Genomic DNA, 23,347 nt, shown 5'->3' with positions numbered 1-23,347 from the left:
AACAGTGTCCGCTGAATGTTTACGGCTGCTGTGACTGCAGCTGCCATATATGCATACCACGTGTATGTCGCTGAGGATAGTTAAGGTATGACCATGTGGTTTAACTTACTAAAGTAAGAGAGCTAGTTTTATATGCAAAGCTGAAAGCAAAAGACTTGATCTAATCAGATTAAAGAATAGCTGATTGCCTCATAAATGTTAATTAACAGGTTATTTTATATACTTTCTATATAGAAAATATATTTATTAAGCAGTTTTTTAGTAAACATTACTACACAATACATAAACCCAACAATATAGCTGCTGTTGATTAAGGGGTATTATTTTGAAGGCAGCTTTAAGCTGACCACTGATTGCAGGGTATTTTCACATACTTTCAGCCTATTGTCGATCATATTTAACATTTTTGTTGGGCATAGGTTGTGACACACACACACACATAGCTACTCAGATGTGTGTGTGTGTGTATGAATACATGAGTACATGAAGCTTATAAATTTTATAACGTTTTGCTGCTGCTCGTTTGCTATGGTGACATTTGACATGCACATTGTCAGGACAATTGGTCAGACTTAATCACACTGATGGCATTTTTATGTGATGTGGCAGCAGCCACACAGTTGCAGGTTGCACAAGTAGCTATGTAGCTGTGTAGCTGTGGCAGCAGTAACAGCAATTCAATAATAAAACTACACACAAAGTACTTAAATATGCAGCAAACGAAGATGAAGAAGAAGTTTTTGCTGCTCTTTCTCCCTCGTTTAGATTCGTATGTGGAATGTGGAGAGAAAGTCGGGGGCACGGAGGATAACATGCTCGAACTCCAGAATTGATAGCTTGCCATCGCCATCGACGTCGGCTTCCTCGATTACCTTGTCAGCAATCTGCTGGTGCTCCTCCGGGCTCAGCTCGTTTTTGGTCATTGTCGTCAGGCAGGACATGAGGTCAGCGTGCCCAATGAAGCCGTCTTGATCGAAATCTGCAAAGTCATGACAGACATGCATAAGTACTAGTCACAACACATGTACAGAGAAAGAGAGAGAGAGAGAGAGAGAGAGAGACACATACACACACACACCTATGCAAATGCAGTTGTGCGAAGAAGTGTGTGTGTGTGTGTGTCGCATTATCAAAGTTGACATGTTCATGCATAAGAGTCAACTGATGTGTGCAAAACTAAGTTACGGGCTATATTCTTATATATAACTCTAGTTCTGTGTGTGTTTACTATGTGTGTGTGTGTGTGTGTGTGTGTGTGTGTGTGTGCATAATCGCATGTGCTCGTTGTCTGCGTTGCATGCTTCAATTTGTGACAATCTAATAAAGCACATTGAGACAAAGTGCCAGCGTTATGTTCACATCTCAAAATATTATCGTAGAATTGAAAAACGAATAACGTAGCAGGACTTAACTGCAGAAATGCCAAGCTTCAAAAGTAATATTACAAACAGAAAATTTAATGTTGAAACAGACAATTGCAGCAATTTAAATACTGTTATCGAAGTAAAACAGTTGTGCAAATATTACAGTTAATCATAGAATAGCCAATAAATTCCTAGATTTATTACTATTATTATTAAATACCATAACAAACCTTAAGTCTGTTGAATTTTAAGTAAATGCGGCATTAATAAATCATTGTCATCAATCAATTGTCGTAATAACTAAATAGTTTCAACAAAAGAAACGATTGTCGGCTATTAAATGCACTTTCAACCGACAGATTTCATCGCATCAAATCGTTGAGGTAAGCGACAATAAACTTTCTACTAAGCGCTCAATTGTTTTATTAAACAAAAGCAGAAGCAACAGCTTAAACAATTCAATTGAATGTGTCGCTCTTCTTTAATACAATTTGAACTCGGTTAGGGATTCCATTTGATTTGCTAACCGTATCAAACACAACTGAATGGAGTCGCACTATGAATATTCATTTAATTGCCATTGCAAGCACACGAAGTATATTTATTTATTTGCTCGCAGAGTCGTAAATCCCAAATGTACTCAAATCAATTTGTGTGCACAGACCCAGGCGAAGAAGGAAAATGGAAAAGGGGGGATTGCAGAGATAGAGAGAGAGAGAAAGCGCGACATTTTTGCAGATTCTAATTTAAATTTCAATTAAAATGCTTATTAGAATTTATGACTGTCCTTGAACTGTGGCAGCAAACTGTGTGGCACCAAAACTGTGCCACCAACAACAATACCAACAACAACAACCAGTTGTCCTGTACTGACTGCCTGCCTGGCGGCAATAGCTTGGGCTCTGGCTTGGGCTTGGACCTGGGCCACAAATTACTGAGCCACGACTCACAATTCGCGGCAAATGGCAAATGGCATTGCGTTCCATGTAAATGCCAAAGACACAAAAGGCACAACAACGACAAAACGGGGCAGCAACAACAATGCAAATGCATAAACAAAACCGGGAAAATTCTGGCCAAAAACGTGCAACGCAACAACAAGCAAGCGAAGCAAACAACAAGTAAAAGTGCTGCAATTGAAACGACGCGATTCTAAGATACCCTACGACCGCTAGATGGCGCCAGTGTGGAGTTCCCTGAGCCCAACTTCTGCGTTTACTAAAGTGCAAGTTAAATTATAACTGTTTAATAAATGAAATGAAAACAAAGAAACTAAAATTAGGAATTCTGATATACAAATAGCCATGTATTTCTATTTCTATTATAATCTATTTCTGCATAAAGCCTCGCTCATTTACTTTGAGCTGCAGGGTATTAGGTAAAATCATTGCCAGAACTTACCATAAATTTTGAATGCGTAAAAGACTTTAATATCTCGGGGTGCTTGCTCGCTAAACACGGAGAGGGCATCCAAGAAGTCCTCAAAGGATAAATTGCCCTGGCCATCGCGTGAGAATGCCTCGCCTGGTCAGCAGCAGCAGGAGGCGTTGCCAAATAATATAAGAAACGTTTTGCTTATGAATCTCAGTTGTTGTTGTTGTTGTTGTACTTACAGATACGTCGTCGAAATGGATTCTCACGCAACTCGGGCATCTTCTCAATGCATTCGCGTGGAACCTTGACACTCGAGGTTTGACCCTCGGTCATTTGGCGTGGCACCAAATCCGGACGCAGCTCACGAAAGCGTTTATGCACGCTGCGAACAAGCAGAGAGAGAACACACAGCACTTGATGAAAGGCTTTGTCTGTATAATATATGTGTGTGTGCTTTGCTGAGTGCCTAAACAAAAGGATGCGGCAAACAAAGGCGCCAATTCAACTCAACTCAGCTCAGCTCAACACAACACAACGTTTTCGCTCATATGAAAAGAAAATAGTTTTGCTTTTGCTTATTATATTAAATAACGTAGCAGCAAAAAATATTACGTATACGCCCCGTGGCGTAGCATATGCTTACCGCAGTATCTCTTTGCGTGTAAAGAACGTGCAATCCTTTTTGTGTTTTTTTGCATTATATTTAAGGAGCAGCAACCACATGAAATTGAATTGAAATTTAAAAAGTGAAAGTTTAGCCAACTTAAGAGCGAGCGAAAGAGAACGCACCTGATAGTCATCCAATTGCTGTTCGGTGAATGTCACAACTTTGTTGCCCATTGCTTATCCAATTGTGTTTGTTTATGCAGTAGGTTTAGCTTCAACTCGACATTCAGCTTCGATTCCGTTTCCCAGCTAGCAGGCTCCAGGCGTATACAACGCTACACACTACACGCTCCACGCCAAAAGCAAACTCGTCCAACAACTGCTGCCTTCCGACTGGCAAAGCGCTGAGCGACTGGCAAAACAAAACACACGGCGTCGTCTGACTTTGCTTAGGCAGCCCAGCGCTCACAGTTGAGAGAGCTCACAGCATGGCCGTGGCCCAGAACTGTGCCAGGCCAGCACAGACCTGCCCAGGTTCAGTTTTGAGCTTAGTGCGACTGACATATCCTGCGGCGCCTTTGCGGCAGCGGCAGCGTGTGGCTCCAGCTTGTCCTGACCACATTCGCATGGAAATTAATTAAGGAGTGTTCACGGTGTGTCAGTTTGCCTCTCGTTCTCATTCGCTTTCCTCTTTTTTTTCGCTGTTCATTTTTGCCTTACTTTCGTTTGATTCACCCACGCCTGTTGGGTGTGTGTGTGTGTCTGTGTGCGCGGTCTGTTTGCCGCTGTTGGACACCAAAAAGACGAGCGGCAAAAACGCTTTTAGAGGTGCGGCGAATTAGCTAAAAAACCAACACAGCAACCAACACGCACTTTGCACACAAACAAGCCAAAGAGTAAAAACCCAGACTACACACAACAACTTGAACAAAAAAAAAGTGTAACACAGTTTGTTGTTGTTGTTATTGTATTTATTGTTGTTGCTGCTGCTCTAGTTTTGCAGTTTTTCCCATCGAGTTTATTAATTAATTTAATGCTCGGCAGCACTTTTCAATTTCCCGCATCTGCTTTACGAACTTGTGAAAGTGACTATCCGGTTTGGGATCGAGATCCAGCACACTCAGCTTGGTGAGAAATTGACGTCCCTGCAGCGTGACGAGCCAAGGCTGCAATAAGCTGCAAACAAAAAGATAAAACACTGATTAGCTAGTGTGCATGTGAGTGTGTTCGAGTGTGTGTGTGTGTTTACCTGTTGTGCCTGGGCTGGCAGCGAATTTCCTGAAATGTCAACATTATGGAGCAGTCAAGCGCCGTGGCGCCCAACATGTAAGCCTCCTCTGCCGCCAGCTGATCCACATTATCTAAAGCCAAAGCCAAAGCCGGCTCCTGCTGACAGCGACTAAGCAGCGCTCGCAATGCCGCATAGCTGGGCGTGGCATGTTGAGCCTGCCCCGTTTGCCACATGTAATGAAAATGCCTCTGAAATTGCCAAGAAAAACGGTTTGCTAAACTTTAGCGTCAGACAAACAGTCAGTCAGACAGCAGTCCAATCTTATAGCACACACAGAAAAGTGCCCAGCCACTTGGCTGCCATCCAAGTGAGCGCGTCCAGTGCAAATCCCCACTGCACCACAGCACCACAACACCGCATCCCACCAGCACTTTTGACCAATAGCAAAGTCAGCTATCTGGCTAGCTGGCGGGGACACTCTTCGCTTGCCGGTTTGCCGTTTAGCTGCCCTTTCAATTTCATTCCTTTTTAGCTTTTAGCACGAGGCACTCACTTGAAGCATTGTTGAAACATCAACCAGGTAGCTCAATGTAGTTGCCTTTGTGTGGCATCAAAAAATAAAGAAATCTCAAGAAAGAATATACAACTATAGCTAGACGAAAATTATATACTCTTATGTCCTGAACACGATTTTGTAATCGTAGCTAACGTAGCTAAATGAATTTTCTTTAAATTGACAAATATAAAAATTACATAATAAATAAATAAAATATTTCCGACATATGAATTATATGAACTAATGTCGGGTTTTAATATTTATTCATACCATTATATGAATATGATATTCTTGTAGTACATGAACTATTTTCATTATTAACTAAGCTTGATCAAACGATTTGTAGAAATATAAATCTGTAGATTAAGTCTAAGTTTTCTCTATTAGATATTGAAGTTAAAATTTCGATGAATAATTGTTAAATATAAACATTTAGCACAAATTATATGCATATGATATATATAATATATGAATATTCTGAAATTCATTTCTTTCTAAGAGAATTTTAAAAGATTTATTTTATTTGTGGTCTCTGCATTGGATAGAAGGTTTAGCATAAATAAGAAGTGCAAGATGATATTTTCTAAACACAACTTTTTTACAAATGAATCTGTAACAACAATTAAATTTCAAACTTTTGGCATTAGTCAATTTAGTAAAAAAGCAAAAGCAACATCTAACTCTACTCTGCTAAATGCAGTGACTCCAAATAGCAACTGTATCAACGATATTTCGACAGCTGCTTCAAAGCGCGACAGTGGCCACAACAATATTGTAGTACTCGCAGAGCAAAGTGTATTAAAATTGAAAATGGAAAACAGAATCAACTGATGGCCATCAAATGCAAAAAAGAAAAGAAACAAACCAAAAGAGCGAGAAGAAAAGGGAAAAAGGATAACAGTGAGAGTTTTGGGAGAGTTTCCCTTCGCCTTTGCCTCGATAAAAATAAACAACAAAAGGGAGATGACGACACAGAGCCAAAAAGAAGACTTTGAGAGACTCGAAGACTGGGAGAATGGTTGATAGCCAGCCAAGCCAGCAAAAGCAAGAGCAAGAGGAAGAGCAAGTTCTTTACTTACCTTTACCAGCAATTGTAAATGCAAAATTTTTTGCAGCACACAATTTTTTGGTAAGTGAAATATTTCCGCTTTGTTGATCTGTGCTCGAGTTTTATTCGGATTCGGAGTCGGAGTCGCCATCATCATCGTTGTCGTCGTTGGTGGCGATGTCGCAGTTGGCAGTGTTTCCGTTTCCGTTCGAGTTGCTGCCATTGCCACATTCGTTGACAACCTGGTTGTGCTTTCACAGCACGTTGCTGCTGTCGATGTTGTTGTTGCTGTTGATGTTGCTGTTCGGCTACGCTTTGTGTACCTTTGGGTCGCTTTTTCAGCAGCTGCTCTTGTCGAGCATCGCCGTTGCTGCTGCTGCTGCTGTTGCTCTTGCTGTGGCTGACCAGCAGCAACAGCTTTGACAAACTCAACTATTCCTGCCAGCTGTTGTTGTCCCCGCGTCTCCGTCTCATGTTCGTGCCACGCAGTGGCAACAGCAGCATCAACATTAGTCGCGCCACTTTCTGTAGTAGTTTCTGTTGCTTTTGTCTTCATGCCACACCCAACTGCAGCACCTCCTTCTTCTGGTTGCTGTTGTTGTTGTTGTTGATCCATCTCATTCGTGTTGTTGCCGTATTCCCTGAGCAGGCAGGCGACCAGCAAATGTTTTATAAGCGCCATAATTTCACTGGAGAATTTCAGTGATTTTATGGCCATGGCGTTGGCGTTGGCATTGAGGGAGCCCAAATGGGAAATGGCAAATGGCAAAATGGGGAAATGGTCAATGGGTATGGCATTGGGATTGCCATTGCGATGTCGATGGCGATGTCGATGTCGAGGCGATGGCAATGGCGATTGGCGGTGTGTGAGGTTGCAGAGAAAGTTTTTGTCCAAAATTTCGTTTTGTTAGCATTTTCAATGCACATTCCAATTTTGTGTGCCAGTTACGCCAATGTTGTTGTTGTCGTTGTTGTTGTTGTCAACGTTGTGTTGTGCAAAGGTGTTGAAATGAGTGAACAAAACATAAAAGAAAGCGCAAAAAGAAAAAGAAAATGGCAATGTTAGCGGTTTGGCATTCGAGAATTTGTGTTTGGCTGTTGCTTGCATTATTTATTGAATATTTGCGTGTTGAACAATTGGTTTCCCGATTTCTCTCTCTATCTCTCTCTCTCTTTCGCTTGCTTTTGCTCTTTCTTTCACCCATCCAATCTCTTCTCATTCTATTTCTCTGTCTATTCCTTTATGGATTCTCCTGCAATTGTTATGGTTGCGTTCCAAATTTATGTCGCATATACTTATTTTGTTAGCTTTCAATAAGTTTTCTGAGCACACCTGAACCCAAGAGTCGTTTATTATTGAATACGAGAGATAAGCTGAGCATATTCATATAATATTTACAACTAACTGAATTAATTTTTGCTACCCAAACAATTTCTCGAATTTAAAAGACAAAGTCTCGTTTTATTCAATTTGAAATTTTATTTCTTTTGGCAAATAATAAAAACTATTTGCAAGTCTTTTGCATTCACTTTCAGGTGCAATAACTTTATATTTGGGACTTTGCAATGTGTGAAAATAAAATTATTTATTGAGAGTATTAAATTTAGTTTGAAATGCAAAAAATGTAGTCAATAAAGTATGTATATAGAGAAACTTATTTAACAAGAAGCAGATTAAGACCTATAAATCTAAACCCCACTTTAATAATTTAAAAAGGAGCATTTCTTAGCTATTTACGAAAATGACTTAAAAATTGAATTATTAATAAAAAAAAACTGTTAATACACAAATACACTTTTTAAACTCAAAGCAGATCCATATTCAGGAATCTAAAGTTCTCTTTCATTAATTTAAAATCCAGAAAAGTTAAATGAAATGTACTATTAGTCGCATAATGTGGTTAATCGCATAACATATTTGCTAAAGAATTTCCTTTCATCTGATCAGCTATGCGTTTAAATTCATTTCGAAAGAGAGCGCAGCGGAGGCAAAGCAATAACAGGAGGGGGGGGATTAATTTGCACTTACCCAGGAAAAACGCGAGTGTGCAGCTCATCACAGGAAATCGAATTCGCGTGATCGCCATAAATTAAATTGCCGCGCTGAAATACACGTAAATTATTTTGCGGGCAGGCGAAAAGTGCATTCAAGGCATTGACCATGCGACCGGGTGTACTAAAAAAAAACACACAAACACGAGAGGAACAAAGAAAACCAGTGAAAAAAGAATATCAATAAATACGAGTATATGTATGTGTGTGTAAAAAAATAACACTATTAAAACATAAATGTATATGCGCGATATATCTGTATGCTACAAATGGAGGCTGTCGCTACAAAAAAGCGGTCCACAATTTTTGGCCAGAACATTGCAAAAGCCGTGAATGAGACGGCATGGCGAATAAATACCCTGTGGAGAGAACACTGTAGCGTACGCTAGGTGGCGCTAGTGCGCGCCTAGACAAGAACGTTGCAGGGTGTCGGAAAAGAAATGAAAGTGGAAGCAGCCGAAGCAGGCGGTAAACCGGAATGAAAGCACAAGCAAATTGAATTTCGTGCACGGATGCACGCATGACTTGAAACAGCGGGCCACAAATAAACGAATGAGCCGCGGGAACCCAACGAGAACCAAAAGCTGAAGCAGAATGATGTCCTCGCTGTCCTGTTCTCTGGCCGCAGTCGTGTTTTTAAAGGCTTGGCCCGGAAATATGGCACACGGCAGAAATTCCATCCAAGTGCTAGCAGGTAGGCAGAAGCCACAGCTGCTCGGAGTTGGAGTTGGAGTTGGAGCAGTGGCAGGCCGAACAGAAAGTGTTGGAATTATGAAGCACGACAGGACACGCAAATGGAGCAGATTGAAATTTATGACTTAAAGGCGTGTCCAAACAGTAGCAGCAGCAGCACCTGAATAGCAGCAAACCGATTGAAAACTTAAAACTCACCCAGAAAATAGCTCCATTGGACAATATTCTCCCAATCGTTTGATTTTGCCAGTTTGCAACTGCAAAAAGGAGGAAGCCATAGTGTGAGTCAAAATGTTTGTAAATCAAATAACAACAATGTGGCAATAAGAGAGTGAGACAAAGACGGACACTCGCACTCACCTTTAGGTGCTGCATGCTGCAATAGCGACACCTGCACTTGTCTGGGGTTAACTCTGTTAACCGTTCTCCACCCGATGCCAGCAAGTTGGTCCGATTGCAGCTCGTCGCAACGTCGGAGGTCGTGTCCATTGTCTTTGCGCCCGTTGGCATTAAATCAAATAAATCGCTGACATCACTTGCCAACTGCAGCCAGCCTTGTTTCGGTTTTATTTCGATGGCATATGTATCGCCCAGACGGCTGATTCCCTCCGTCCCTCCACCTCCCCCTCCATCATCCGCACTCCGTTTGCTGGAACTCGAGCTGGCTGCGCGGGTGCTGAACTCGTTGGACTCGTTGCAGATGTCGGCATTCATGTCCGTGTTCATGTCCTTTGCCTACAAATTATTTCGTTTGGCTTATTCTCTCGTTTCGTTTGTTTTTCTTTTCTCTTTGCTCTCTGCCTCTCTCTTTCATTGTTGCCCTTGCTTGCTGCACGTTAAGCGCATGTGGCAGGTGTGGCAAGTGGAGCACGTGAGGGGGCAGCGTCAGCGTTGACGCCATTTTGACTTGAAAGTGCCAACAACAAGCAAAGTGAAGTTGTTGCGGCACAGCAAAAAATATACGAAAAACACACACACACAAAATACACATAAAAAAGCGACAAGCATTGGGGGTCCTGGACAAGGACTAGCACAAGGTCCAGGACCTGGACCAGGTTATCGCAGCCAGAGCACGAACATGAACTGTAACTGCCTGCCATTGTCCAGCTTGTTGTCGTTGTTGTTGTTGCTGTGACATAAAACAAAAGTTGTTGTTTGCCGCGCTGATTGTATGATGAGTTATGGAGCTGGACATTCACATACACACTCAAATACTCATACTCCACACACACACACACACTTCACACAATTGCTTACTCACACGTTTTCATCGCATTCGCCTTTTTCTCCCAACTTGAAATTGAAAATTAACATTTAAAGCCACAATTAAAAGCGGCACTTTGCCTGTTTCCCCTCTCATAACCCTCCGCCCCACTCCTGTAGCGCTTCTAGTTTGCCGACTCATAGTCATATCCTGTCCAGCACACAATATGGCGTTAGTTATGGCGCCGTAACTATTCTTTTTTCTCTCCACTTGCAATTTTATTTCGGTCAATGCTTTGGCACCAAAGCCATAAATTGAATATATAACCATCGCGACGAGGCTGAATTCGAAGAGTCCGCACAGCATCAACGAAAAGCGCGTCTCTTTCCCGACTACAAAGATATCCTGTGTCTGCTAGAGTTAAGTCAGCGCCATCTACCGTGCGCTTGTTGCAAAACTAGAAGAACAGACACTGCACGCTAGATGTCGCTACTCAGTTCTTCACAAACAAAACATCGACTAATTTACTGCATTTTAAATAAACAAATTAATTAAATTCATGGCACGCTGTGATAGTAAATTAATATAACATTTTGTCGAGTAATTAATATAGAAGTCATTGAGTTAATTATTAACTAAACAGTGCACATGTTAGCATACAAATTTTAGGGAAATTAAACTTGAACTTTTCAAATATGAAGAACTAATAAAACAATAGTAAAATTCAAAACCAGAGCACACAGTTTAGATAATAAATAGAATTTATTGAGAAACATATGGAATTATTCTGAGAAAAAAAAGCAAATTAGAAAGAATATATGTACATAAATAGACATCTTGTTCAGTAACATATATTTTTTGATTGTTTTGATGAAGACGTGTTTTAAGTACATTAACTTTTCTCATTTTTATAACAAATTCTTAAAACTCGCTATAGTCATATAAGAATTTAAAATAATTCGAATGTGTTTTTATATCAAACTCATGCAGTTGAAAAACACTAAGAAGTATCAACCAATCCGTGACACTGTTCATAATCACATACTAAATACTTCTTCCATCTTGTCAATTTTAAGACCATATGCGTTAAACTACCCGTTTTTATGTTGTTCAGTGGATATTACAGGATATGTTGAACTAGTGGCTTTGGCGGCACTTTCAAAGCAATTTCGGCGTCTTTTATAACCGCACAAACCGAAACGGCCATCGGGTTCAGGCAAGGTTTGTAGCTTCCACTTCCAGTGGCTGCTAGCCACAGCAACAACAATGGCAACAACAACAGCAAACAGCGGCAATAACAACCACAACAAAAGGAACAATGGCTGCAGCAATAGCAACAACAATAACAAATCGCAATAGCAATAGCAACAACAATGTGTTTACACTGTTGCCCACTTTAATTCAAAACAAAGAACCGTTGATTTATGTTGCCTTAGCTTCCACGTTCACGTCCACGTCCATGTCCATGTCCGTGTTCCGTGTCGTCCCATGACCAGGGCTTGGCTTCTGGTTTAGAGCTTTGGCTCCATCCACATCCACATAGAAACAAACATATTTTGTAGTTGTTGCTGTTGTTGTTGTTGTTTTGTTGGACGGGGGCGGATATAAACCGCTGAATCGAAGGGCCATTGCATATGGCCGAAAAAATGCCAATATTGTTCTTGTACAAAATATACAATATATTTGAGTCGCGTCCCAAATACGGCGGGTGGACGGAAGGAAGGAGGAGGCAGGCAGGCAACTCACCTGCAAATTGGCAAGTAAAACATCGAATGTGGCAGGCAATTGGGTCACATCTGGCAACATCAGACCGAATGGCCCCACAAATTCCTTATCCAGGCGCGCAACTGCAAGTGGAAAGAACCAAACATAAATGTAAAGTGCAGCAGAGCAGTCGAGGAGCAGCCCCGTTCGTTTATTGATATATAGATGCCTCTGGGTTAGCGACTGGCAATGATAAATTGTGGCAGGGCCCAGGACAAGGTGCAGCCAGCAGCCACGAGCCAGCAGCCAACAGCGAGCGTCGAACAGCAGCCTGCAGCCTGTTGCTAGTCAAACGCTCGCTCTATCGAGGTAGACGTCCGATGTCGCAGCCCGCGCACAACTTGCCACAACTTTGCAGGCAACATAAACCGAATTTTGATATATTGCTGCGACTATTGGCTACGGCTCTGGCTCTGGTCCTGGTTGTGGCTCTGGTGCCACGCTTGCAACACTGCCACTAATCAGTCCCATGTGCACATGCAGCACATTTTGATGTACAATTTAGAAACTGGAAACTGGAGCAAAGTGAAACTACGATATAAATAGAAAGAGATAGAGAATAAAAGAGCGGCTAAAATGCTCTTTTATGATTGATTGCTGTGGCGGTTAAAAGGCTTTTGGAATGTGGCCAATGGCCAAACGTTGGCGTGGTAAAGGCCAAGGCAATGTTGCAGCAGCTGATCAGCACAAAAAAAAAAAGAAGAAATACAAAGTGTAGACCACAAAAATGCTTGCAACAATGGCAAAGTCATGGCATAAAGTCACTCCCGACAATCCCCGATGAAGATGAAGATGAACTCACCCGGCCTGTGGGCGCGTATGTGCTCGTTTATCCAGAATCTATCGCTTTGCTTGGGTATGGCAACAATATCCGGTTCGCAGACAAACTCATTTCCTAATAGACGGCGCATTATCTCGATATAAGCCATAAAATCCGGCATTGTCAAGACGCCAGCTAGAAAAGAGGGAAAACGCAAAAGAAATAAGATAAATGAAATAAACACATTTGATGCAATGGCCAAAAAGATGCACACCCAGCCACAAAAACAGTTACAGACTCTTGCCACAGCCACAAACACATTCACATACTCATCTTACACATACATACATACGTACATAGATGGAAGAGAAGCTAGCACAAAGTAAGAGTAAAAGGCAGCCAAGCGGGCAATAAGCATGGCACAATACACAAATTGGCCAACGCCAGAGGAGCTCAGCTCTTGCTTTTGCTTCTACTTTTTGCCAGGCAATGAAGATGTGGCTGGGATAGGGATTGGGAACTGTAGTTGCTGTGGTGTTTGAAGTTGCACGCAACCATTTCCTGTCCAAAAAAAAAAGAAGAGAAACTAACAACAATAACATAGCAGCTCTTATATTGTATATATAGTATATGTACATATGTATGTGTATGGTGCTAACCTTTAGTTGGGTCGGAAACGTTGGGCTGTTTTTCCGGCCTCGACTGGCAACTGTCCTGGGAGTCGACGTTGTGGCTCTGCTGACGGTTGGATATCATTTTTGGCAAACGTAAAACTTTTTTAAATTGCGGCAACGCCAGCACCAAATTTGCATTACCCTCCGCCCGATAGATCAACTCTATTTGGCTCAGCTCCATCTGCGCCGGCAACTGCAGCAGCGAGTTGAGAGTCTTAGCTGCAGCTGCTGCTGTTGTTGTTCTTGTTGTTGTTGCCTCGATTGCTGTCATGACTTTTGCGCGGGTGTTTGCGGTTCGTTGGCGTTGTCAAATTCCAACTGACACGAACATCGGACATGGACGAGAGCGAGACTGCATCCGCAAAAGCTTGGCACTGTCTGCTTGCCCAATGGCGCGCCACTGTTGATGATTTTGCCGATTGCGGTTTTGTGGCGAGTTCGTGTTGCTGTTGCTGCTGTTGCGGCTGCCTCTGCTGCTGCTGCTGTTATTGTTGTCCTTTGGGTGTTTTGAGACAAGCGATAAGATAATCCCTTTTGCGCATAAGCCAAACAAATTGCGCTGGCTGCAAAATAGTTTTTATGAAATAATAACTATTTATATGGCTCAGCTTAATATTTACACAACGGAACAACATCTGTTAAGGCTGTAAATTTTATTATTTTATTTATGAAATGATCACAGCTTGTTGCCGGGCACAGGGTGACTAGAGTGACTAAAACGGGCAGCTGCAGCAGCTGCCAGCTGTTGTGGCGGTTGGTCGATAACCGATCAAGCGATAAATTGCCTGTGAAAATAACCCGCCATATTCAAATAATAAGAAAGTCTGGTTACATGCTTATAATTGCTTTATTTGGGTGTTGGTTTAGTTCTTGCGAATGTATTGTGAATTATCTGTCTGTATCAACGTATGGCCACCAGCATGTAGCACTTGTGTAGCTGTTTGAAGAGTAAAGAGATTAATTCAATTAAATACTTATTTCATTTGCTGGCTCTTTTTAATTGTAATTACCAGCGTCAGCACTAGACAGAGCTGCAATCAGCGCAAAGACAAAGCCACAGATCTTCAGGCAGTTCATGTTTGATTCGAGCTGAACGTATTTGATATGAATTGGCAAGCTGCACATGCAGCGTTTTTATAGCAGCTCGAGTCGTTGAATTGGAATTTCCACAAGTCAAGCTAATCTTGATCGAGTCTTAGAAAATACCCAGTTACATGACCTTGATAGCATTGATAACTGTAGCTTACACTTGTGTTTACATTTTGCAATGGCTTCAAATTCACACGTCAATTGTCTAATATATGTATGCTGTTTGATATACTTACACGAATTGCAAAATTTTGAATATATTAATAAAATATATTGAACTCTCAAATTTTATATATATATATCTTTTATTGATTACTATTGGTATCTTTCATTTTAATTATTTTTAAATTTTGTCAATAAAGTAAAATTATAATATTATATTTTATGAATAAATTTGGAAATTCATTCAACCGTTTGTCAAGCACATAGTTTAGAAGCGTTCCTAATAACAGTCCATCAGTTTCACTCCCTCCTCATTACAAAGTATTTAATGCGTTTACTGAGAATCAATTAACATATATAGCAAATATGCAAATAAGATAAAGTCTATTTACATGCATGCGTAGAAAATCCAGCCGGTTTGTAATTCCGATTAAATGCAATACAAACAAACGTGCTGATTAAAGAGACACTGAGTGCATGCCACAAATTAATCGATCTTTAACCTGGGAATAGCTCAATAGGAAAATCCCACCTTTAGCTGCTGCAATCCAACTACTATAAAAGATCGCACAGAACTCAGTTAAGCATTAGTATCAATCATACAAACCACATCAATCAATATGCAATTCTTCAAAGCTGCTGCCGTTCTTCTGGCCATGTTTGCTGCCTTCGCCAGCGCAGAGCCCGCTCCACAACGTAAGTACTATAGAGGAAAGCTCTTGTTGACAATTAAATTTATAATTTTCTAACGATTTGTTGACAATTAAATTTATATTAATTTCCCATCAATGTTTTATTTGTATACTCTACAGCTGGCACTGTTCTGGTTCAGACTGACAATGTTCAATACATCCGCACCGGCTAATTTATTAAGATCAATGATGTAACCTCTTTGAATAAAATGATTATAATAACAAACTAAATATGCTAGAGTACTTCTTGATTTAAAGATTTTTCATACTGCCTGAGAGAGGAGAGAATGGAGATCAATATTGAATTGACTGAGAGTTTATAAAATGAGAAAAATGCTTTAATTAATTCTTTTATATTAGAAATTTAGTGTGTCAAACAGTAAAAGGAAAGACTTTAAAAAGTCATAAGCTTATCAGCTTGACAGTGCGATTTGATGCTTGTTTGTCAGATGCTCTCATTTGTAAATAATTTAAATATATAATTGCAATTATAATAGAAATGCGCACATGAGCTTAATAGAAAATGAATTGTGGTGGTTATGGCTAATAGGTAGCCTAGTTACGCATAAAGAACTGATAATGAATCATTTTTAAATATATCATTAATACGAGGTATATTTATAAGGTTATTATAAATGCATACTTGAATATTTTTTAATAATTATTTGGGTACAAACACATTTACAGAAGACTTTATTTTAATAAATATAACGAAAGAGAAGTTGTTGCTCACTTTCCATAAACATTTTGTTAAATATGTAGGGTATTTTGTAGTGTAACCCCTACACATCTACCGTCAACAGTTTGCATTGGCAATACGCAATTGCATCTACATATTTGTGTAGTATATCAATAGAAGTGATGCTGAGAACAGGTTTTCCACAAAGCAACGCTATCAGCTGAATGCTCACGTTGTTGTTCGATTTAATTAATATTGGCGTTTAGCTCTTTAGTATTAGTGCAATTGCATTTGCGTATTGATAATAGAATTATCTGGGAATGCCCCGAGACACAATTTGTAGTAACATGCATACTAAAGTCTGGCAAAATTATGGGAATAGTTGAGAGTTGTTTGTGGCCAAGTAACATAACTGGGCCATAATGAATGTTGCCGTGATGGACTCTCTTCGCTTATGCCTGGCTTTATAACCAGACCTCAAGCCTCGGGGACCGCCTTCATATTTGCACGATCCCGTCGAAACAGAGCAAAACTTTAAACAATTTGCCAAAGCGCAAAACTATTTGGTTGTCCTGCTGCTGTTGCCGCTGGATAGAGGGAAAGCTTTGCTTTTGTTCCGCAGCTATTGTTGCACACTTCCCTCGCCCTCACCTCACCTCCCCCTTGTCGTGGGGTAGTTTGGGGTAGCAAACTCAACCACGTTGTAGTTGTACGTTCGTTACATCAACAATTATTTTAAACTTTTACCGCAAATATTTCCTTGGCTGGTTTTACGCCTGAAATAAATTGTAATAGAAGTTGCCTGGTTAACAGCTCGTATGACTGGCGGCGACTTTGCGGCGACGACGACGACGGCGACGATGGCGATGGCGAGGACAATGCCCAGTGGCTGCCAATTTCTTAGGAGGATTCGCAGCCACAGCCACAACGCCAGCCCCAGCACTCGTTCCCAATCTCCAGCTAATCCTTTTGATTTTCGACTGCAGCAAATTCCGGCTAGCAACAATTTCAATGTTTCACCACCCCACCTCTAGTCTCTCCCCCCTCGTTGTTTATGTGGTAACAGTTGTTGTGCAATCTCTCTACGCCTGCCACCCCGCTCTGCATTGTGCGGGTTCAATAACTGGGAAGCTTGACTGTTGGCATTGTTTGGACTGCGGCTACCGCAAAAGCATTGGTACGAGGAATTTGCAACGTTTACGCAGGAGTATTTTGAGCCAACGGCTACTTGTCGGCAGTCACGGAATCACAGACTCTCCGACTCTTCGACTCCGGGACTTACTTTCATGTTGAGATATCAAAGCAAATGTTGTTGGCGCATTCGAGTTATGATGGCAGGGTTTTGCTTGTAATCAGGATTCATTCGGTTTGCCGGATAACCTCGAGGGCGTTTATTGGAAATTAATTTTTACGTGTCTATCTCGGTCAAAGTATTTCAACCAGTTGAGCACAACATGCCAAAGTTCTGGCTGCTGGCTTCAACCGCATTCCCCAATGCACTCATCAAGCAAGCAAAGGTATTCTCGTATTCCATTTCCCCTTTTTTTTTTTTGTGCTTACTTTTGTTTGTCTGCCTCAAATCGAATGTTAACAGACTTTGACTATGTGCTTCAGTGCATTCCCAGACAGCCAAACAGGCTCAGTCAAATGCTTGTGAGTACTCTCTCATCTCATCTGACCTGACCTGTGTTTGATAGTTGGCAAATCACGCAAATAGAATTGAAATTGACTGCAGACCAATTGCAAGGCAGATCTTCAAGATTTCAATTGATTGGGTTTTTACGCCGGGCAAAGCCCAGTCAGAGAAAGAGAGATAGAGCTTGAGCAGCGACTTGAGATTCTGCTATAAAAGCAACGACTTTTGCCAGTCAGTTATATATTCGTAGAGACAACGATACAGTCTAGACAACAATAATGCAATTCTTACGCATCTGTGGATTTGTCGTGGCTCTGATTGTGGCTATGGCTAGTGCGGCTCCAGAACGTAAGTAGAAACAGGACATTCTCGAATCCCTTTACAACAATCTTTACCTTTCAACAGCCAAGGGCACGGTGCTGATTCAAACTCCCAACAGCCAGACCATCTATACGGGTTAATAATGCAAGAGACGAGCTGAAGCTGAAAAGTTTGAAAAAAAATTGGAAATTTTCGACTAAAATTTGTACATAGTAATTTGCATGCAGGATTAAACTCGCAATTCAATAATAATAATGATGAAATATATAATAAAATGTGGTTGTACTGAAAATATTTTTGTTTCAACCAAATTTCCAGCCTAAAAGTATGCAACATTTTTTTTATTGAGAAATGTTATGCGCTTCAGTTTTGCTCTTCATTTTCGTTCGTTTTGCCGAAGTCGTACACTGCTAGCTCACACAGAGTGCTAGCTTACATATAATCTTTATTAGAGATAACAAAAAAACGAATGTTTCTGAATGTTTAGCTGCTGCAGAGTCGCTTTTAAATTTATATTTTATTACTAGGCCAAAAAGAATGCAACATTATTTTGTGGGGTGTGATTTGTTTCAGTTTGTTGATTTCGATATTTGAAAAGTCGTGTATAATACAACTTTAAATCGAATTAAAACAAAACAAAATAAGTGAATTACTTAACCTTTTTTAAAATAATTTTTGTTTTGGGACGCCGAGAACCATGTAAATTTTTTTTTGCATAATTCATCCACTTTAGGTTTGATGTTTTACCTATTGCCAAAGTTGTGTTAAAATATAGTTGACATACACAGCTTTATTAAAAACAAAAACAAAAAAAAAAACAATAAATTTAATAATTAATTAATTTAATAGAACTTGTCGATTGTCCAGCGGCACCAGAGCACGTGAGTTTCCAGCAATGCGACAACCATCGCGATTACAGAGCTTGCCAAATTGCGCCACTTGCGGGGCACTTATATTAAAGATGGACGCACAGATTAGCCACTGGGTGGACAGTGTGGTGGTGCCATTGTGATAGGTGCCACTGTAGCTGTAGTAGTCATTCTCGAATGGCCAAAACAGCGAGCAGAGATCAAATGGCGGCACCTCGATAACCGAACCCGCGTTGATAAGCGCATCCAGATTCTCGGTAATTTGCTGCATGGACTCATTCTTGCACTGGGTGATGACAAATAAATATGAGATTGTCACATATTCAAATGGCGGCGTGGCTGCATTTTTGGCATGCAGCACTTGCAACTCGAGTGCAAAGCGCCGTGAGCTAATTGTATGCTCCGAGCCGCCCCATTTGAATGAGGCCTCCACAAAATAATAATTGTCATTCAATAGAGAACCGCGAAGATGTGGTTTGCACTGTGGAGCGCACGAGATGCGCATCACCACGGTGCTGCCATTGTTCAGCAGCATAATGGCCGGCGGCATTGCATCGTAATTGCGCCACATCAGCGGTGTCCCGCGACCCACTGCCAAGACCAGACGGCGATCGATGTTGATGGGCGACGGGAGAAAATCATTCACACTGCTCGGATAGAAGTCCATTAACAATATGCTGGCGGACTTGAGGTTCAGTATGAGAGCCAGGGACATGAAAAAGCTAAGCAGAAGCATTATGCAATTCGATTCGTAGGCATAATCCATGAGCAGGATCATAGGCGACATGAGCGCATTCCAAATCAGAGACAACAAATGGCAAAACATGATGATCACAGCTAAGGGGAAAGAAGGTGAATAAATATGTTTATTAATTCGTCACAAGTCGGCTAATGCAAAACAGTTTAAACGCTGATTGAAACCCATCAAATGCGCAACCTTTGACGGAATTAGCTAACTGCTATTCAAACAAGCATTCAGTGTAAGCTGTTTGGCTGCGAGAACTCTGCTTTTGTGGGTCAAAGCTGTCAACTGCAATCGAGTGAAAGGATTACATCGGGCCAATGCAATGTGCTGGTCAATGAAGGCAAACACAACAACAACACAATGGTACAACAAGGCAGCCAGGCAAGCAGGCAGGCAGGCGATTGAGCACCGTTATTGACGTGCCATGTTTGTGGCTCCGAAGTGAGCCATTTAGTTAGGGCCATGAATTTCGAGACTTGTGCTGGCCGTAACTAAAACCAAATACTCTGGCACCGCATTCGATGTGCGTTCTGGGCATTTTATGAAAGGACAACAAAGCATGAAACAGGCTGAAAACTTAAATAAATACCTAACACACAACAGGCAAATGACACCAAAAGCAAATACAGAGTCCTGCTGCATCCTTGCTGACAAAGTTTGCGACGCGTGCTTCATAAAATAGTCATATTGCATGAAACTCCCCCATGAACCTTCGACTCAACTCTCGACTGCCGCCTATATAGTACCTGCTTATTATATGGCCTATTCGTTTTTGGCCAAAGCCATGGGGCCAAAGCTAAAATGTAAATATTTTCCCATGTAATTATACGTGACTCGTGTGAGTGTGTGTGTTTGAGTCTAAAATGTATTACACGAAGCCCATTAAAAGTTGTGAAACCAAAAACTGAAATTGCATTGGGGACTTTACAAGCGAGTCTATAAAATAATCAACTTGCCAAGTGTGCTTTATAAATTGCATATGAAAGTCCAGCGAAAGAAGCTGAATTATGTGGAAAAACAGGAGAGAATAGCGAGTGTTCACGACTTTGAAGTATCCTGCATATGCTTTGATAATCTATGAAGTTCTCGAAGGGGAATGAGCATGCTTATTTTATTATTTTGTCTTGATTTTATAAACTGCAAGATATCATATTTGGATATATACCATTTGTATAATCTATATTTATGATAAGAAATGTACAATTAAATTAAGAAGTCAAAAAAATTTTGGATTGGAGTTTTTGTTGGTTGCAAACTACTTTGAATATGCAATTTTAAATCTAAGGACGCTGAATATATTGATTACTAGCAAATATTTAGACCTACAGCTTAAAATTAGATGCAATTTAAATTTGATGTCATTAAATTTAAGTGCAATTAATACCAAATTAATATTACGAATATATACTGAAGTATACCGATAGCTATATTTGGTATATTGATAAACTCTTCTATTCAAAATATACCATAGAGTACTAAATATATACCAGATTGTCAACCAAGGAAGCAAAGATAACGTACACAGGGTATGCTAATACTTAAGCCAAAACATAAAGCGCAAGCCGATTAAGTTCAAAGCTGAAAAGTAGTAGAAATATTGTTGGTGATGGCAATTATAATAAATGTATGTATCGTATTCGTACAACATTAAGCCTGAAATTATGTTTTGAATTGGGTCAAAAAAGGTGTGCAATGCACTAATAAGATTTTCACCTTAGTCAATAAACATACATTAAATATTGAAGCAGATGAAGGCTAAACAACTGTCTGTCAGAAACTGCAATTCACGTTACAAAATTTAATAGCTTGCATCATTAATTTCCAAATTATCGAATTTCAAGCTCAACTGCAATGCATTGCAAATTACTAAATTAATTTGAGCTGAAATATTCACACATGCTTATTTAATGATTTGTGAAACTTTTGTTTCACATCAAGTAATCGAATCCTTTGGCTGGACTTCGCCTAGAGCCGAAGGCGCCTTTGCTAACTGTTTGTTGCGGTTAATGAGAATTACACACGAGCTGCATAAAGTACGGAGAAAGTGGAAAGTGGAAAGTAGAAAGTGTTGTAGAAGCCGCAACCGTCTCATGCAATTGACAGGAGCTGGCTACGAAGTTCGAACAGGTGGTTTTGGCTGGCGGGCCCAACATCAATATTACTGTGCAGCACAGTAATTAAATTGAAACCACATCGTGTAATACACACACACACACACGCGCACATAAAATGAAGTAAAAAATCACACAAAGAGCCAGATGAGGAGGAGGAGGAGGAGGAGCGAGGAGAAGCCAACGCGGGGGCGTTGGACGGAAAATGATTACCTGCCAGTGTAAGTTTATTTATGGCTGGCAAAGCAAGTCATAAACAGCAGCACACGCAGACTTTGGACTGTAGAGCAGGAGAGCGTGGAGAGCGGGGGGAGGGCAATGGGATGTTGCAGTCGCTTATTTTTGGCTGTGTGCCTCTAGGGTTAGCATCAAGTTTCCTGCTTCCAACGAAAATCCCCTTTTTGCCTGGCCTGTTTGCCTAGCGATAACTTTTCACTTGCAAAGCACAAATATTACAGAGTGTGTATCTCCCTCTTCCCCTCGTCCCCTCCTCTCTTTTCCTATTTGGTTGCATGAAATGTTGACACGGGCACAACTTAATATTGAATTTATTATATTTGTTGGCCAAGCTCTTGTATATTATTTTGCATTTGCAACAAGCAAATTATTTCTGCCAAAATGCTCTGCAAAATGTCTGGCTTTTATCGCAACCGACAACCAACAAGCCAACAACCAACTTGGCCAACTTAACAGCTGCATTTTACAACTTCTCGGTACGCAAAACTTTTGCGTACATGAACCGAAATAGTTTGGCGCACTTACCTTTGACCTTATTCTGATGCGGCAACAATTATTTTTAAACAAAATTTGTAAAAGATTTTTAACAAGATTAATAACAAGACTGGTCAATACACGATACACGATACACTTTGAGTTGATTCCTAAATAATTTCTACACTCTGACGAAACTTTGTTAATTCTGATACGCATGGAATTTTGAAAACATTTACAAAGCTGCCCAATTACAGATGAATTTGTTCTCATAACTTAATAGAAAGTTGATGAAAGCAGCAGAAGTACTCTTCTATACTTTATTCATCACAAATTATAAGTTTAGGCCAGCAGGAAATGTAAAAGGTTGAAGAAGGCATCTCCAACCCACAAATTAGTTTAGTTTCTTAATTTCACAATACAATTTTTTGTACTTTATGGTATATTTTGAATATAATAGTATATCAAAATACCAAATATAGTTTTCGGTATATTTTGGTTTATTATCGGTATGATAAACCGAACTGTTTTGTTTTAAGTTTTACCTAATACAACTGTCGGTATAATTTAGTATATATTCGGTATATAGATTTGATAATTACTGTTTTGTTTCACAGAAGATGGGTATCTCAAAGTCGAGCACACTTCCTTCTATACTTTCATAAATGTTTTATAATTGTAATTTGACTTGAAGCAGCTTTGATATTTTTGAACCCTAGCAGCTCTCAAGATATCTTAGCACGTCAATTGCTTTTCTTCTTGTAGTATTTATTATTTGATAACATCGTTCTGCCAAATGACAACTGTCTTTCTTTCTGTGCGCTGTCAACATTTATTTTCAATTTCAGAAATAATTGCTAAGAATACCATTTTATTAATTACGTTTTGCGCTTTTGGCGTTTTAGCAACGAAAACATATTTATTTCTTCGTATTTAGCAGCATGCCAAGCCATAAGCATCGTTATCCTTTGGCCAGCACCAGGACTCATCCAAAGCGGATGAGGTT

General features: G+C 40.3%; 5 protein-coding genes and 1 long non-coding RNA gene across 7 annotated transcripts; 2 read left to right on the top strand and 4 right to left on the bottom strand.

Moving 5' to 3' along the window:
* Positions 1-245: 245 nt before the first annotated feature.
* Positions 246-3,932, bottom strand: LOC117568384 (calcium and integrin-binding family member 2). The gene is made up of 5 exons (XM_034248995.2): positions 3,528-3,932; positions 3,382-3,416; positions 2,978-3,120; positions 2,766-2,888; positions 246-979 (listed from the first exon to the last, which is right to left on the bottom strand). Exons 1-5 carry the CDS (start codon positions 3,576-3,578, stop codon positions 762-764), a joined length of 570 nt encoding a protein of 189 aa, XP_034104886.1. The 5' UTR covers positions 3,579-3,932; the 3' UTR covers positions 246-761.
* A 372-nt stretch (positions 3,933-4,304) lies between these two features.
* Positions 4,305-22,604, bottom strand: LOC117568383 (inositol-pentakisphosphate 2-kinase). Of its 2 annotated transcripts, XM_052004186.1 has the most exons (10): positions 22,393-22,604; positions 13,312-13,889; positions 12,695-12,847; positions 11,875-11,975; positions 9,285-9,659; positions 9,123-9,181; positions 8,209-8,355; positions 6,211-6,868; positions 4,594-4,823; positions 4,305-4,520 (listed from the first exon to the last, which is right to left on the bottom strand). In XM_052004186.1, the coding sequence occupies exons 2-10, from the start codon at positions 13,595-13,597 to the stop codon at positions 4,370-4,372; spliced, it is 2,160 nt and encodes a 719-aa protein (XP_051860146.1). In that variant the 5' UTR covers positions 13,598-13,889; positions 22,393-22,604; the 3' UTR covers positions 4,305-4,369. The 2 variants fall into 2 exon arrangements, with proteins under 2 accessions (XP_051860146.1, XP_034104884.1); XM_034248993.2 differs by lacking the exons at positions 11,875-11,975; positions 12,695-12,847; positions 13,312-13,889; positions 22,393-22,604 and adding an exon at positions 10,186-10,203.
* Positions 14,155-14,450, bottom strand: LOC117568385 (daisho2). Its single transcript, XM_034248996.2, has 2 exons — positions 14,337-14,450; positions 14,155-14,263 (listed from the first exon to the last, which is right to left on the bottom strand). The coding sequence occupies exons 1-2, from the start codon at positions 14,401-14,403 to the stop codon at positions 14,190-14,192; spliced, it is 141 nt and encodes a 46-aa protein (XP_034104887.1). The 5' UTR covers positions 14,404-14,450; the 3' UTR covers positions 14,155-14,189.
* Positions 15,155-15,500, top strand: LOC117568386 (daisho1). Its single transcript, XM_034248997.1, has 2 exons — positions 15,155-15,273; positions 15,390-15,500. The coding sequence occupies exons 1-2, from the start codon at positions 15,198-15,200 to the stop codon at positions 15,440-15,442; spliced, it is 129 nt and encodes a 42-aa protein (XP_034104888.1). The 5' UTR covers positions 15,155-15,197; the 3' UTR covers positions 15,443-15,500.
* LOC117568387 (uncharacterized) lies at positions 17,585-18,158 on the top strand. The gene is made up of 2 exons (XR_004572139.2): positions 17,585-17,932; positions 17,990-18,158. It is a non-coding gene; the product is annotated as an uncharacterized LOC117568387 (long non-coding RNA).
* On the bottom strand, positions 18,743-19,561 carry LOC117566562 (carbonic anhydrase 1). Its single transcript, XM_034246104.2, has one exon. It carries the CDS (start codon positions 19,559-19,561, stop codon positions 18,743-18,745), a length of 819 nt encoding a protein of 272 aa, XP_034101995.2.
* Positions 22,605-23,347: the final 743 nt, after the last annotated feature.

Source organism: Drosophila albomicans, chromosome 3, assembly GCF_009650485.2.
Source record: "Drosophila albomicans strain 15112-1751.03 chromosome 3, ASM965048v2, whole genome shotgun sequence".
Classification (NCBI taxonomy): Eukaryota; Metazoa; Arthropoda; class Insecta; order Diptera; family Drosophilidae; genus Drosophila; species Drosophila albomicans.
Note: the sequence above shows the minus strand (reverse complement) of the source record. Positions and strands in the feature narration are given on the sequence as shown.